The following is a 12,957-nucleotide window of genomic DNA, read 5'->3' as shown; positions in this document are numbered from 1 at the left end:
ATACTGAGAGCATGAGTTGCAGAGTCCTTGCAAGTGAGTCTGCAGATTATGGAATCAGTTAGGAGTTGTAGTGGGTGAAGCTATCCAGGATGGTTCAGGAGCTTGGTGGTTGTAGCGTAATAACTGTTCCTAACCTGGTGGTGTGGGACCTAAGGCTCCTGTATCTCCTGCCCAATGGTAGAAGACTTGGATGGTGGAGGTCCTTGATGATGGGTGCTGCTTTCTTGTAAATGCTCAATGGTGAGGAGGGCTTTGACTGATGTGTTGGGCTATATCTACCACTTTCTGTAGACATTTCCATTCCTGGGCATTGATGTTTCCATACCAGGCTGGTGTGCATTTAGGATACTTACCACTGTACATTGATGTGCAACCTCCTTTGCTCTTTGTAGAACAGTCCCAGCTTCTCCAGTCCAACCTTGTGTCTGAAATTCCTCATCCAGAGCACCAAGTCAAGATGTGTCCTGATAAAAGGTCTTAGACTGTTTATTCCTCTCCATAAATCCTGCCTGACCTGCTGAGTTCCTCCAGCAGTTTATGTGTGTTGGTCTGGATTTCCAGCATCTGCAGAATCTCTTGTGTTTAAATTGAGTTTATTGTCATATGCACAAGTACAGTGAGGTACTGTACAATGAAAAACCTGTCTGCAGCAGGTTCAGACACCACACAGAGCATACAGTATGTACGTTGATAATACATTTACTTTGAACTTTGTACGTTCAATTATTTTCCATTACAAAACAAATTCACAGATTTAAACATATTATTTCAATGCATGCATCTTGGTAACACTGTATGCAAAAAGGTCTTATAAGAATCAAGGATTAATTTTATTCACTCTACAGATTTACTCGTATTAGGAATTTGTGGGTTGGCACAACATGCAACAAAATACAATAATATTCAACAATTATGAAGAAAAAATATATAAAATAAAGTTAGAAGTAGAGGTGTAGAATAAAATGTGCATAAATCCCAGTATGCATTTACAATGTAAACAGCATTATAAAAAGTAGTTATAACATGTGCTACTAAATGAGTATTCCAGAAGTCTAGACTGGTAACTAAAAAATCTTGGGATTCAAATCCCATTATGGAGTAGATCTGGAATTTTAGGAAGATTTTGAATCAGTAATGATGACCACAAGTCACAAGTGTTGAAAAACACCCGATACATTCCCTAATATTCTTTCAGTTCTCTGCTTAGTAAGATGCATTAGTGAATCAAAAGATGAAAAGCCTGCAAATTTTTTTTTTGTAATTTATTTTTTTATTGAAGTTCATCATTAAAACAAGCATTTCCATAAGATGTATTTCAGACATTGTACATATATAACATATAATCATATATATCACAAATCTCCACAAAGTATTTATCTGAGGTATACACTTATAGAAAAGAGTTGAAAGAAAAAACAAGCAAAAGGAAAGAACTATGTACAAGTAGGGGGCGATCTTTTTTTTACAACATATTAATTGATTTGTGAGAATAAAATCAGGCCTATGAGGCATTATGTAGTTATACCATTTTTCCCAGTATGAATCAAATTGTTCCAGCTTATGATTAACAGATGCTGTTACCTTCTCCATTTTGTAAATGTCCATTGTAATTTCCATCCATGTATTTAAAGTTGGGCTCTCCTGTGATAACCATTTCCTAGTGAGAGTCTTTTTACCAGCCACCAACTGTATATTCATTAAATATTTATCTCTTTACAACCATTCTTGAGGTATATATCCAAAATATATGGTTTTAATCGCTAAGGGTGTTTCACATTTAAAGATGTCTTGTAGGGCATTGTGTATCTCCCTCCAATAGTTTTTGATAACAGGGCAGCCCCAAAAAATATGATAATGATTTGCATTTTGATTTCCACAATTTCTCCAGCAAACAGGGAGGTTACTATCATAATGGGATTTCTGAGAGGGTGTAATAAAATATCTTATCAGGTTTTTCCATCCAAGCTCCCTCGGTAGTGTTCTCGCACAGGTGTAAAAGAACTCTGAACTAAACACCAAGCATAAACCAATCAATGAGGCGGTCCCAGTAAGATTAACTGTTTACTGTTCACTCTTCCACATTAACGTATGGTGAAAACTGTTGATAAAACAATACAAAATATATACAGTATTTGTTTCCTTCTTGACATCACATTTACATCATAAATACTTGCAAAAGTAAAACTACAACAACTATATTACATTAAAGTGCAACATACAGTCAGAATCTACCTACGCCATCAACTGCTTTAAATACACTTCAACACAAACTATCCGCAACTCTTTAAATAACAAAAAACATAAACTTTATCAATCATCATTACTTTTAACAGAATCAGCATTAACATTTTTAATTCAACATATCGATTATCTCATGAACTTACGGCGTTGCTTCACTAATGTTTCTAGTGCGTAGAAAGAAAACTTTTCTCACACTGATCCTGCACATATAAGCCCCCTCCTTCCCATTTCTCCAAACCGGTATTTTCCCACAAGACGCAGCGAAACTGGGTGTGACGTCATCGCATGCCGCGATATATCACAGACAACGAATTTACTTTAAACAATCTTAACTTTAACTAGAAAACAATAACAAATGAATTACTATAAGTGAAAATATAATAAACTAAACAAATGCCTTAAAGGCAACACACCCTCCATTTCTGTGAACTGGTACACTTCCATTAATATCTCCATATTGTTGTCCATTCTTCCTCAGATTTAGTTATTCCTCCTTCCTTCTCCCATTTTGTTTTAATGTATGAAGCTGAATGTGTTTTAAGATTTGACAACCTCTTATACATGCTTGAAATGATTCTACTACCATTATCTGAAATATATGCTTTTCTAAAGTGCTCTATCAAGTTATATCCTGCTTTAATTCTACATGTCAATGTGCAGTGGAGATTAACTTACTACACATTAATATAGTCTCCATCAGTGGGTACAGATTAGAGTCATAGAGCACTACTGCACAGAAACAAATCCTTTGGTTCATATAGTCTATGCTAAAGAGTTATTCTGCCTAGTCCCATTGGCCTGATTTTGAACTACAGCCCTCCATACTCCTTCCATCCATGTTCTTATCCAAATTTCTCATAAATGTTGTAATTGAACCCTCTTCTACTACTTCTGATTCAGCTCATTCCCCAAGTGGACTTGTGCATTTTATGTGAAACTATTGCAAAAATGATATATTATGGTCACTGAAAATTCAAAACACTGATAAGCCTTCATTGTCATGAAATATTAGCTTTCTTTTTCACATTTCACAGATCCTGTCTAACCTGTTGTAAACTATTTCTAGAATGTTTATTATGTCTAAACATTCTTAGTCTTTCCAGCATCTTGCAGTTGATCCGGTTGGATGTTGGGTGAAAAATACCAAAGACATTAATTCCATTTTTTCTTTCTTACAAGAAAAAAAGGTCTTTTATTGAAGGAGCCACATTACGGTGTGTTGCTGATAACAAGCATCCACTGTAGCTCTGATTCATTTCACCAGGAGAGAAGATTTGCAAAATAAACTTAAATTCAACAGTGTGATCAAAGACAAGATAAACACAATGGGTTCAAATATGATGTGATCAAGCCACAAGGAATACATCCATCAGGAGTTGTTCATCCCATCAATAAATGAAGCACTGAAGGAAAATAAAGCATAAGTACTTATGGCTTGTACATGCTGGTGCTTAGAAGAATGGGGGGGGGGGAGGTGGAAATCTCCTTTGAAACTATTGAATATTGAAAGAGCAAACACAAGAAAATCTGCAGATGCTGGAAATTAAAGCAACACACACAAAATGCTGGTGGAACACAACAGGCCAGGCAGCATCTATAGGGAGAAGTACAGTCGACGAAAGGTCTTGGCCCGAAAGGCCTGGCCTTCTGCGTTCTACCGGCATTTTGTGAATATTGAAAGGCCTGTTTAGAGTGGATGTGAAGAAGATGTTTCCAAACATGGTAGATTCTAGAACCAGCCTACACAGCTTCAGAAAAAAGGGTAATCCTTTTAGGGCAGAGGTAAGGAGAAATTTCTTCAGTCAGAATCTGTAAGATTTATTGCCACAGATAGGTTTGGAGGCCAAATTATTGGGTATGTCTTAAGTGGAGATTGAAAAGTTCTTGATAAGTGAAGGCATCAAGTGTTAGGAGAATTAGGCAGGGGAATGGGTTTGAGAGAGAAAATAAATTACTCATGATCAAATTGCAGAGCAGATTTGATGGGCTGAGTGGTCTAATTTTGCTCCTCTGCATTGTAGTCTATGATGATAGAAAAATTGAGCTTTATGTAGGAAGGAAAGGCTAAAAAGTTGGCAGAACATCTTGGACCTTAGGGCTGTACTGTGCTGTTGTGTTCTATGTACTCCAGTTGTAATCATTGTCTACATACGTCTTCCTGTGAAATCTTGGAGGTCTGGGCACCTTGATGACACTGAATGCACGTGTGAATGAAAATCCCACACACAGTAGTTAAAATAAAACTCAGTACAATGCATTTTATGTTCAGTACTTCTAAGAATAATTACTGCTGCACCAAATGAAACTCAAACTCAAAATTCAAAGTAAACTTATCGAAGTATATACAGTATATGTCACCACATACTACCCTGAGAAATGATTTCTTGCAGGCATTCACAGTAAATACAATAGAATCAATGAAAAACTACTCACAAAGACTGACAAACCTTTGAGCAAAAGAAGGCAAACTGTGCAAACACATAAAATAAATAACACTGAGAACATGAGTTGTAGAGTCCTTGGAAATGAGTCTGTAGGGAGTGTTCAGTGATCAGTTCAGAGTTGTGATGAGTGAAGTTATCCACTCTGGATCAGGAGCCTGATCGTTGTAGGATAATAACTGTTCCTGTGGTGTGGAATCAAAAAAGCAACTCCCAAAAAATCAACAACTGAGATATTGAAAAATGATGCACAGAGCTGTTCTGCCCTTTCAACCCTCTCTCGATTCAATAAAATTATAGTCAATTCTAAATCTTATCCACTTTCAGAATCAGAATCAGGTTTATTACCACTGGCATATGTTGTGAAATTTGTTAACTTAGCAGCAGCAGTTCAATGCAATACATGATATAGAAGAAAAAGAATGAAAGAAATAATAGTAAGTAAATAAATAAACCAAATACCAAATACAGTATACCCTTAATGAATAGATTTAAGATTATGCATAAACAGAAATAATACATATTTAAAAAGTGAGGTAGTGTTCAAGAGTTCTATCTCCATTTAGGGATCAGATGGCAGAGGGGAAGAAGCTGTTCGTGAATTGCTGAGTGTGTGCCTTCAGGCCTCTGTACCTCCTACCTGATGGTAACAGTGAGAAAAGGACATGTCCTGGTTGCTGGGGATCCTTAATAATGGGTTCTACCTTTCTGAGAAACCACTCCTTGAAGATGTCCTGGGTGCTTTGTAGGCTATTACCCAAGATGGAGCTGATTTTCCCCACTGATTATCAGATCCTCTGATATCTTTAATGTGCAACAATCTATTAGTAGTAGAATTGAATGTAAAGTTGAAGTAAATTTATTATCAAAGTGCTAGTGAGAATAAGAATGGGATGTTTTGCCGGTGAATGTGTGGCTGAGGTACTGGAGCGGGGGCAGGGGTTCAGGTTTGTGGATCATTGGGATCCTTTCAGGAGAAGGTACAAATTTGAAAAGAGTGAATACAGGACTGAAGATGTTATATTTGAATATGTTCAGTTTATAGATTAGCATAAATGAACTTGTAGCACAGTTACAGACTGCCATGTATGACATTGTGGGCATCACTAAATGGTGTCTGAAAGAAGATTATAGTGGGGAGCTTAATAGAAACATAGAAAACCTACAGCACAATACAGGCTCTTTGGCCCACAAAGTTGTGCCAAACGTGTCCCTACCTTAGAAATTACTAGGGTTACACATAGCCCTCTATTTTTCTAAGCTCCATGTACCTATCCAAAAGTCTCTTAAAGGACCCTATCATATCCACCTCCACCACCGTTGCTGGCAGCCCATTCCAAGCAGTCACCACTCTCTGAGTTAAAAACTTACCCCTGACATCTCCCCTGTACCTACTCCCCAGCACATTAAACCTGTGTCCTTTTGTGGCAACCATTTTACCCCTGGGAAAAAGCCTCTGACTATCCAAATGATCAATGTCTCTCATCATCTTACACACCTCTATCAGGTCACCTCTCATCTTCTGTCGCTCCAAGGAGGAAAGGCCGAGTTCACTCAACCTGTTGTCATAAGGCATGTTCCCCAATCCAGGCAATATCCTTCTAAATCTCCTCTGCACCCTTTCTATGGCTTCCACATCCTTCCTGTAGTGAGGTGACCGGAACTGAGCACAGTACTCCAAATGGGATCTGACCAGGGCCCTATATAGCTGCAACATTACCTCTCGGCTCCTAAATTCAATTCCACGATTAATGAAAGCCAATACACCATATGCCTTCTTAACCACAGAGTCAACCTGCGCAGCTGCTTTGAGAGTCCTATGGACTCAGACCCCAAGATCCCTCTGATCCTCCACACTGCCAAGAGTCTTACCATTAATACCATTCTGCCATCATATTTGACCTACCAAAATGAACTACTTCACACTTGTCTGGGTTGAACTCCATCTGCCACTTCTCAGCCCAGTTTTGCATCCCATCAATATCCCGCTCTAATCTCTGACAGCCCTCCACACTATCCACAACACCTCTAACCAAGAATACACATTGTATTGAAATGACAGGCAGGTAGGCAGAGGGGTTAGGGTGGCTACATTGGTAAAACATTTAAACCAAATCATTAGGAAGAGGTGACATAGGATTGAAAGGTGTAGAATCATTGTGGTAGAGCTAAGCAACTGCAAGGGTAAAAAGGCCCTGATGGGACTTATATGCAGATCCCCAAAATTACCATGGGAGATAGAAAATGCATGTCAAAAGTGCAATGTTGCAATAGTCATGAGAGATTTCAATAGACAGGTCAATTGGGAAAATCAGGTCGGTGCTGGATCCCAAGAGGGAGATTTTCTAGAAGGTCTATGAGATGGTTTTTTAGAACAGCTCGTGTTTGAGTTCATTAGGGATTCAGCTGTTCTGGAATGGATGTTGTGCAGTGGACCCGAATTGATTAGAGAGCTTAAGGCAAAGGAAGCCTTAGGAGATAGGGATCATAATTGATGCACCATCAACAACTCTCGGAGACGTGAAGCGAGATAGGCTTTTATTAGCTGGAGGAAAATACTGTCAGCCGCAAGAGACCATCACACAACATCCTGGAGACTGAGGGAGGAGCAGTGCCTCCAATCGCCTTTATACAGGGGGTCTGTGGGAGGAGCCACAGGAGCAGTCAGCAGTGGGGGGCGTGTCCAGACAAGTATATGTAGTTCACCACAATAATATGATAGAATTCACCTTGCAATTTGAGACAAGGAAGCTAGAATCGGATATATCAGTATTATAGTGGAGTAAAGGGCATTACAGAGGCATGAGAGAGAAGCTGGCCTAAATTGATTGGAAGGGAACACTAGCAGGGATGATAGCAGAGCAGCAATGGCTGGAATTTCTGTGAGGAATTCACAAGGTGCAGGATATATACATCCCAAAGGAGGAGTATTCTGAAGAGAGGATGACACAACTGTGGCTGACAAGAGAAGTCAAAGTCTAAATAAAAGCCAAAGAGAAAGCATATAATAGAACAAAAATTAGTGGGAAGTTAGAGGATTGGGAAACTTTTAAAAACCAACAGAAGGCAACTAAAAATGTCATAAAGAATGAAAAGATGGAATATGAATATTCAAGCAAATGATATTAAAAAGAATACCAAAAGTTTCTTCAGATATATAATGTGGAAAAAAGAGGCAAGAGTAGATATTGGACTGCTGGAAAATGATGTTGCGGATGTAGAAATGGGAGACAAGAGAATGGTGGACAAATAGAATAAGTATTTTGCAGCAGTCTTCACAGTCTTCACTGCTAGTCTTCACTAGCAGAATGCCGGAAGTATGAGAGCGTCAGAGGACAGAAGTGTATGAAGTTGCTAACATTAGGGAGAAGGTTCCTGGGAAACTGAAAGGTCTGAAGGTAGATAAGACAAGTCACTGGGACCAGATGGTCTACACCCCAGGTTTCTGAAAGAGATAGCTGAAGAGATTGTGAAGGCATTTATAAAGATCTTTCAAGCATCAATTGACTCTGGGATGGTTCTGGAGGAATGGAAAATTGCAAATGTCACTCAACTCTCCCTCTATCTCTCTAACAAGGAACAGAGATGTCTCCCTTTCCACAGCAAGAGGGAGACAACAGACTGTTGATTCAAAGTTACAATCTTAAGTGATACTTATTTGAGCTCACCCAACTTGAGAACCAACAGACTCTCTGAGAGAGAGAGAGAGAGAGAGAGAGAGAGAGAGAGAGAGAGAGAGAGAGAGAGAGAGAGAGAGAGAGAGCGAGCGAGAGATCAATTGCCCAAGTGCAGAGCCTTCAGATAGTCACACCTGATGTCTTGATGTTCTGATCTCTGCAGTGTTCCAATTGGTGACATTGGTGAGGAATTGAGTCAGAGGCCACACCCTGAAGATCCAGGCTGTTCCTGGTGATACCAAAAATTGGGTGAGCTCCAGAAGCAAGAACCTATGGTCACATAGAATTGCAATTTGAATGAAGCTGTAGATAATGATATTTGACAGAACTCCAGCACCCTGAAAACGAAAAAAGTGACATTAAGGAGAAGAATTTAAGCCGTTTTTCAGATGAGCTTGAAGAAGTTGCCCTCTGGTGCCATCTTAGCTCCTCCTCTTGTTCTTTCTATATATATATATATATATATATATATATATATATATATATATATATATATATATATATATATATACATACACATATATATCACTGTATATTTCAATGTACATGCAACAAGATTGAAACAACTGAACAGAATTGTGCAGTTATTGAAGTTGGTCAAACTTTTTGATGACATGTCAAATATTTGCAAGCTTCTAAGAAAGTGGAGGTGCTATCATATCTTTCTTGTGATGGTCCCAGGACAGTTTTTCTGATATGATAATGCCAAGGAATTTAAAGTTACTGACCTCTCCACCTCTGATCCTCTAATGAGGCTTCAGTTGGACATCTCTTCTGAAAGACTGTACCTCTGAGAATGCAGCACTGCCCTGACCTGTTCCAAGAGAACCTACCAGACTGAATGACATGAAGAAAATGGTCTGCTGGAGGAAGTTCAGCAGGTCAGTCAGCTTCAGTGGAGGGAAATGACTATCAACTGTCCATCTCCCATTGCAGATACTGCCTGACCCACAGAGTTCCTCCAACAATTTGTTTCTGACTCCAGATTTGAGCATCTGTAGCCTCTTGTTGCCCTTCTCTGCAGGGTAGGTTCTCTGTTCAGTTCTCAATGGGGCAAACACACCACTACCAACCCAATCATTAACACAAGAGATGCTACAGATGCTGGAAATTCAGAGCAACATCACACAAAATGCAGGAGGAACTCAGCAAGTCAGGGAACATCTATGGAAATTAACAAACAGTCAATGTTTCTGGCCGAGACTTGCTGGGTTTCTCTGGCATTTTGTGCGTGTAACCCAATCATTAAATATATCTATGGAGAGTTGTTTAAAAGTATATGATGTATAAAATGGGTAATCAATAAAACTAAGTTGTAACTAAGAGCCAGTTTGGTTGCAGTTTGTCTTCTTTTGCACATTAGTTGTTTGTCAGCCTTTATTTTTCATAAATTCTTTTGTATTTCTTTATTTTCCTGTAAATGCTTGTAAGAAAATAAATTTCATGTAATATATGTTGAGATATAGTACTCTGTTGACTATGAATATTAATTAGGCTGATATCCGTGGCACGTGATCAGACCCCCCTCCCACCCCACCAGTGAGAAATGGAATGTATTAAAAAACACGGAAATGTAAACTGTTTTGAGGGGAAGATATGTCAGTGGAGCGGGGAGTATTTTTGTTTAGAGATTTTATTTTAAAACTAAGGCTGCGGAACGACGGGGTCAGAGGTCGGGGGAAGATGGCGGAGCGTGTGCTGACTGAGGAGCTGCTTCAACGACTAGAGATAGTGGATGGAGGCACCGACAGCGCTGAGTTGGCCCGGGACCTCGGTGTCGACCACCAGTTGGTGGTGGGCGCTGTCAAAAGTCTGCAGACGCTGGACGATGTGAGTGAGCTTGGGAGCGGGAGTAGGGAGCCCGGCCCTTGGCCTCCAGTGCTGACGGTCATTCACCCACGAGAGAGGGAGAGAGCGTATGGCTTCCCCTCTCTTGGTGGGAAGGGGGATGATGGGGTGGAGGTGAGGTGAAATCCTGCTCCCGGTGAGGATGAGGTTAAGGTTGGCGGTGAAATTCCCGCTCTGCTTGCATGAGGGTGGGATGGCAGCTCTGGGTTAGGTTGGGTTTGTGTGTCCCCTGCTCTGGGGTGGGGTTGGGGTTAGTTATGTTGCTTGCTTGTAGTTTTCTATTAAGTGATTACATTGATAGTGTGATAGTTTCTCAGAGTGGGATGAATTTGTAGTCTGGATAGTGCCACTCATGCTGTAGCACCTTGGTCTGGGGAAGTGGGTGGTTGGCTAGTTCTGGAGGTGTGGCAACTGGTGAGGGGCATCTGAGAAAAGAGTAGGCCCTTTGGCCCACAATGTTGCACTGAGCTAATTAAGCTAATATGTTGCCTCATTACACTAATCCCCTCTGCCTACAGAAGTTCCATATCCTGACATTGTATATGTACTACTTAAACACATAGAAACATGGAAAACCTACAGCACAATACCTCTTTGGCCCACAAAGCTGTGCCGAACATGTTCTTACCTGAGAAATTATCTAGGGTTACCCATAGCCCTCTATTTTTCTGAGCTCCTTATACCATACTATCATACTTGCCTCTACCACCATCCCTGCCATTTCAATTCAGGCACCCACCACTTTGCACATTTTCTTTGAGTTTTCCTCCCTCACTGTAAATGCACATCCTCTAGTATTGGATATTTCAATAGTGAATACAATAAATAATACTCCTCTTCTGTCCCCTTTCTTTTTCCATTCCTCATTCTGGCTCCAGTCTTACCTCTTCTCCTCACCTGCGTATCACCTCCTTCCCTTTGTCGCATGGTCCACTCTCCTCTCCTTTCAGATTTCTCCTTTGTCAGTCCTGTAGCCTTTCCAGCTATTACTTCCTAGCTTCTCTCTTTATCCCACTCACCTTGCACCTCCTCAACTATCACCTGACAGCTTGTACTTCTTCCTCTACCTTTCCTTCCTATTCTGGTGTCTTATTCCTTTCCATAGATGCTGCTCAACCTGCCATGTTCCTCCAGCATTTCATATGTGTTGCTCTGGATTTCCATCATCTGCAGAATCTCTTTGGTTGTCGAAAATCAGTAATAACCATCTACTCCATCTATGCCTCTCATAATTTTGTAAATTTCAATCAGGTCTCCTCTTAGCTTCTGCTGCTTCTAGTTTGTCCAGCCTAGAAAAAGTCTGTTTGCAATGTTGAAAGGTGAGGAACGGGAATATGTATCTGGTGGTAGAAACAGGCTGAGTGTCATACCAGAGACTCTGCTAGAAACTGCTTCACAGCTGGAGCCTTTGGTGGTGCTTGATTAAAGATTAAAATTTAAAACTAAGCTTTATTTGTCACATGTATATCAAAACATACAGTTTTGCATCAATGACCAACAGTTCAAGGTTGTGCTGGGGACAGCACGCAAGTGTTGCCGTGCATCTTGTGTGTGCCATCATAATATGCCCGCAACTTGCCAACCCTTACTAATCTCTACGTCTTTTTAATGTGGGAGGAAACCCACTTGGTTATGAGGAGAACACACACACTCCTCGCAGATGGTGGTAAGGTACTGATGAACATTAATGCAGCAAAAAATGCTGGATGCCTGTTCCTCTGCAGGTGATTGAGGCTGAGCAGAGATCCCATAAGCACTGGGAGCTGACTGAGGAAGGGAAAGACATTGTGCAGAATGGCAGCCATGAAGCAAGAGTCTTCGATGCCATTCCACCTAACGGAATTCTTCAGAGTGAACTAATGGTGAGCCTGTTATTCTGATTTCTGTACCTTTTTGCCTGCCTTGACTAATATTGGTCCAATCTCTTTATAGCAAATATGCTTTCATTATCATTATTTAGAAAGTATTAAATATCATTTCCACTGTAATATTGTTCTCCTTTTCCACAGAAACTCTCAAGTGGAAAAGTGGGGTTCAGCAAGGCCATGTCTAATAAATGGATCCGTATTGACAAGAAAGCAGAAGGTGGACCTCGGATCTTTAGGGCTGTAAGTGGACTCCAGGTTTCCACTGTTTAATATGTGCAAGGTTATCCCTGATCTCGTCAGTTCAGAGAACATTTCTTTTCAAAATGTAGTGGTAACAAGAGCTGTGCATAGAATTAAGGACAGATATATCTGGGATATCTCCTGAACAATGAATTGATCACCCCAACAACTTAACTTTTTTCAAATACTTATTAACTGCTTAGTGTTTCCATCAGTGTCTGCCCTGTTCAAAATTTGCCCCATTTCATTTGTTTTTCTATTTTAGTGTATGTACAGAGGGATTTACCCCTTTTTGTGTTTAAACCTAATTGCTTACCAACGTCTCTTACACATTCCATTGATTGTAGAGTCATGCAGCACCGAGACAGGCCCTTTGGTCTGATTCATCCATGCCAACCAAGGTCCCCACCTAAACTAATCACATTTGATCAAATTTGGTCTGTGACCTGCAAAACCTTTCCAATGTGCTTATCCATGTCTTATACGTATAGTTCAATGTATACATGACCCTCTGAATGAAGAAATTACCCCTCAGGTTCCTTTTAAATCTTTCCCCACTCACCTTAGATTTATGCCTCTAGTTCCCTTTTCCTTTGGAAAAAGACCGTGCTTTACTCCCATCTGTGCCCCTCATGATCTTAT

At 40.1% G+C, this 12,957-nt stretch overlaps 1 protein-coding gene across 1 annotated transcript in view; it reads left to right on the top strand.

Moving 5' to 3' along the window:
• The first annotated feature begins 10,016 nt into the window (after positions 1–10,016).
• The window catches only part of farsa (phenylalanyl-tRNA synthetase subunit alpha), a 60,312-nt gene continuing 57,371 nt past the window's right edge, over positions 10,017–12,957 (top strand). Inside the window, exons 1-3 of the mRNA XM_059991865.1 lie at positions 10,017–10,189; positions 11,932–12,069; positions 12,217–12,315. Coding sequence (XP_059847848.1) covers positions 10,043–10,189; positions 11,932–12,069; positions 12,217–12,315 — 384 coding nt within the window. The 5' untranslated portion in view covers positions 10,017–10,042. The remainder of the gene's footprint in view (positions 10,190–11,931; positions 12,070–12,216; positions 12,316–12,957) is intronic.

The sequence above is a fragment of the Hypanus sabinus genome, chromosome 16, assembly GCF_030144855.1.
Source record: "Hypanus sabinus isolate sHypSab1 chromosome 16, sHypSab1.hap1, whole genome shotgun sequence".
NCBI lineage: Eukaryota > Metazoa > Chordata > Chondrichthyes > Myliobatiformes > Dasyatidae > Hypanus > Hypanus sabinus.
This window is presented reverse-complemented; position numbering and strand designations above follow the sequence as displayed.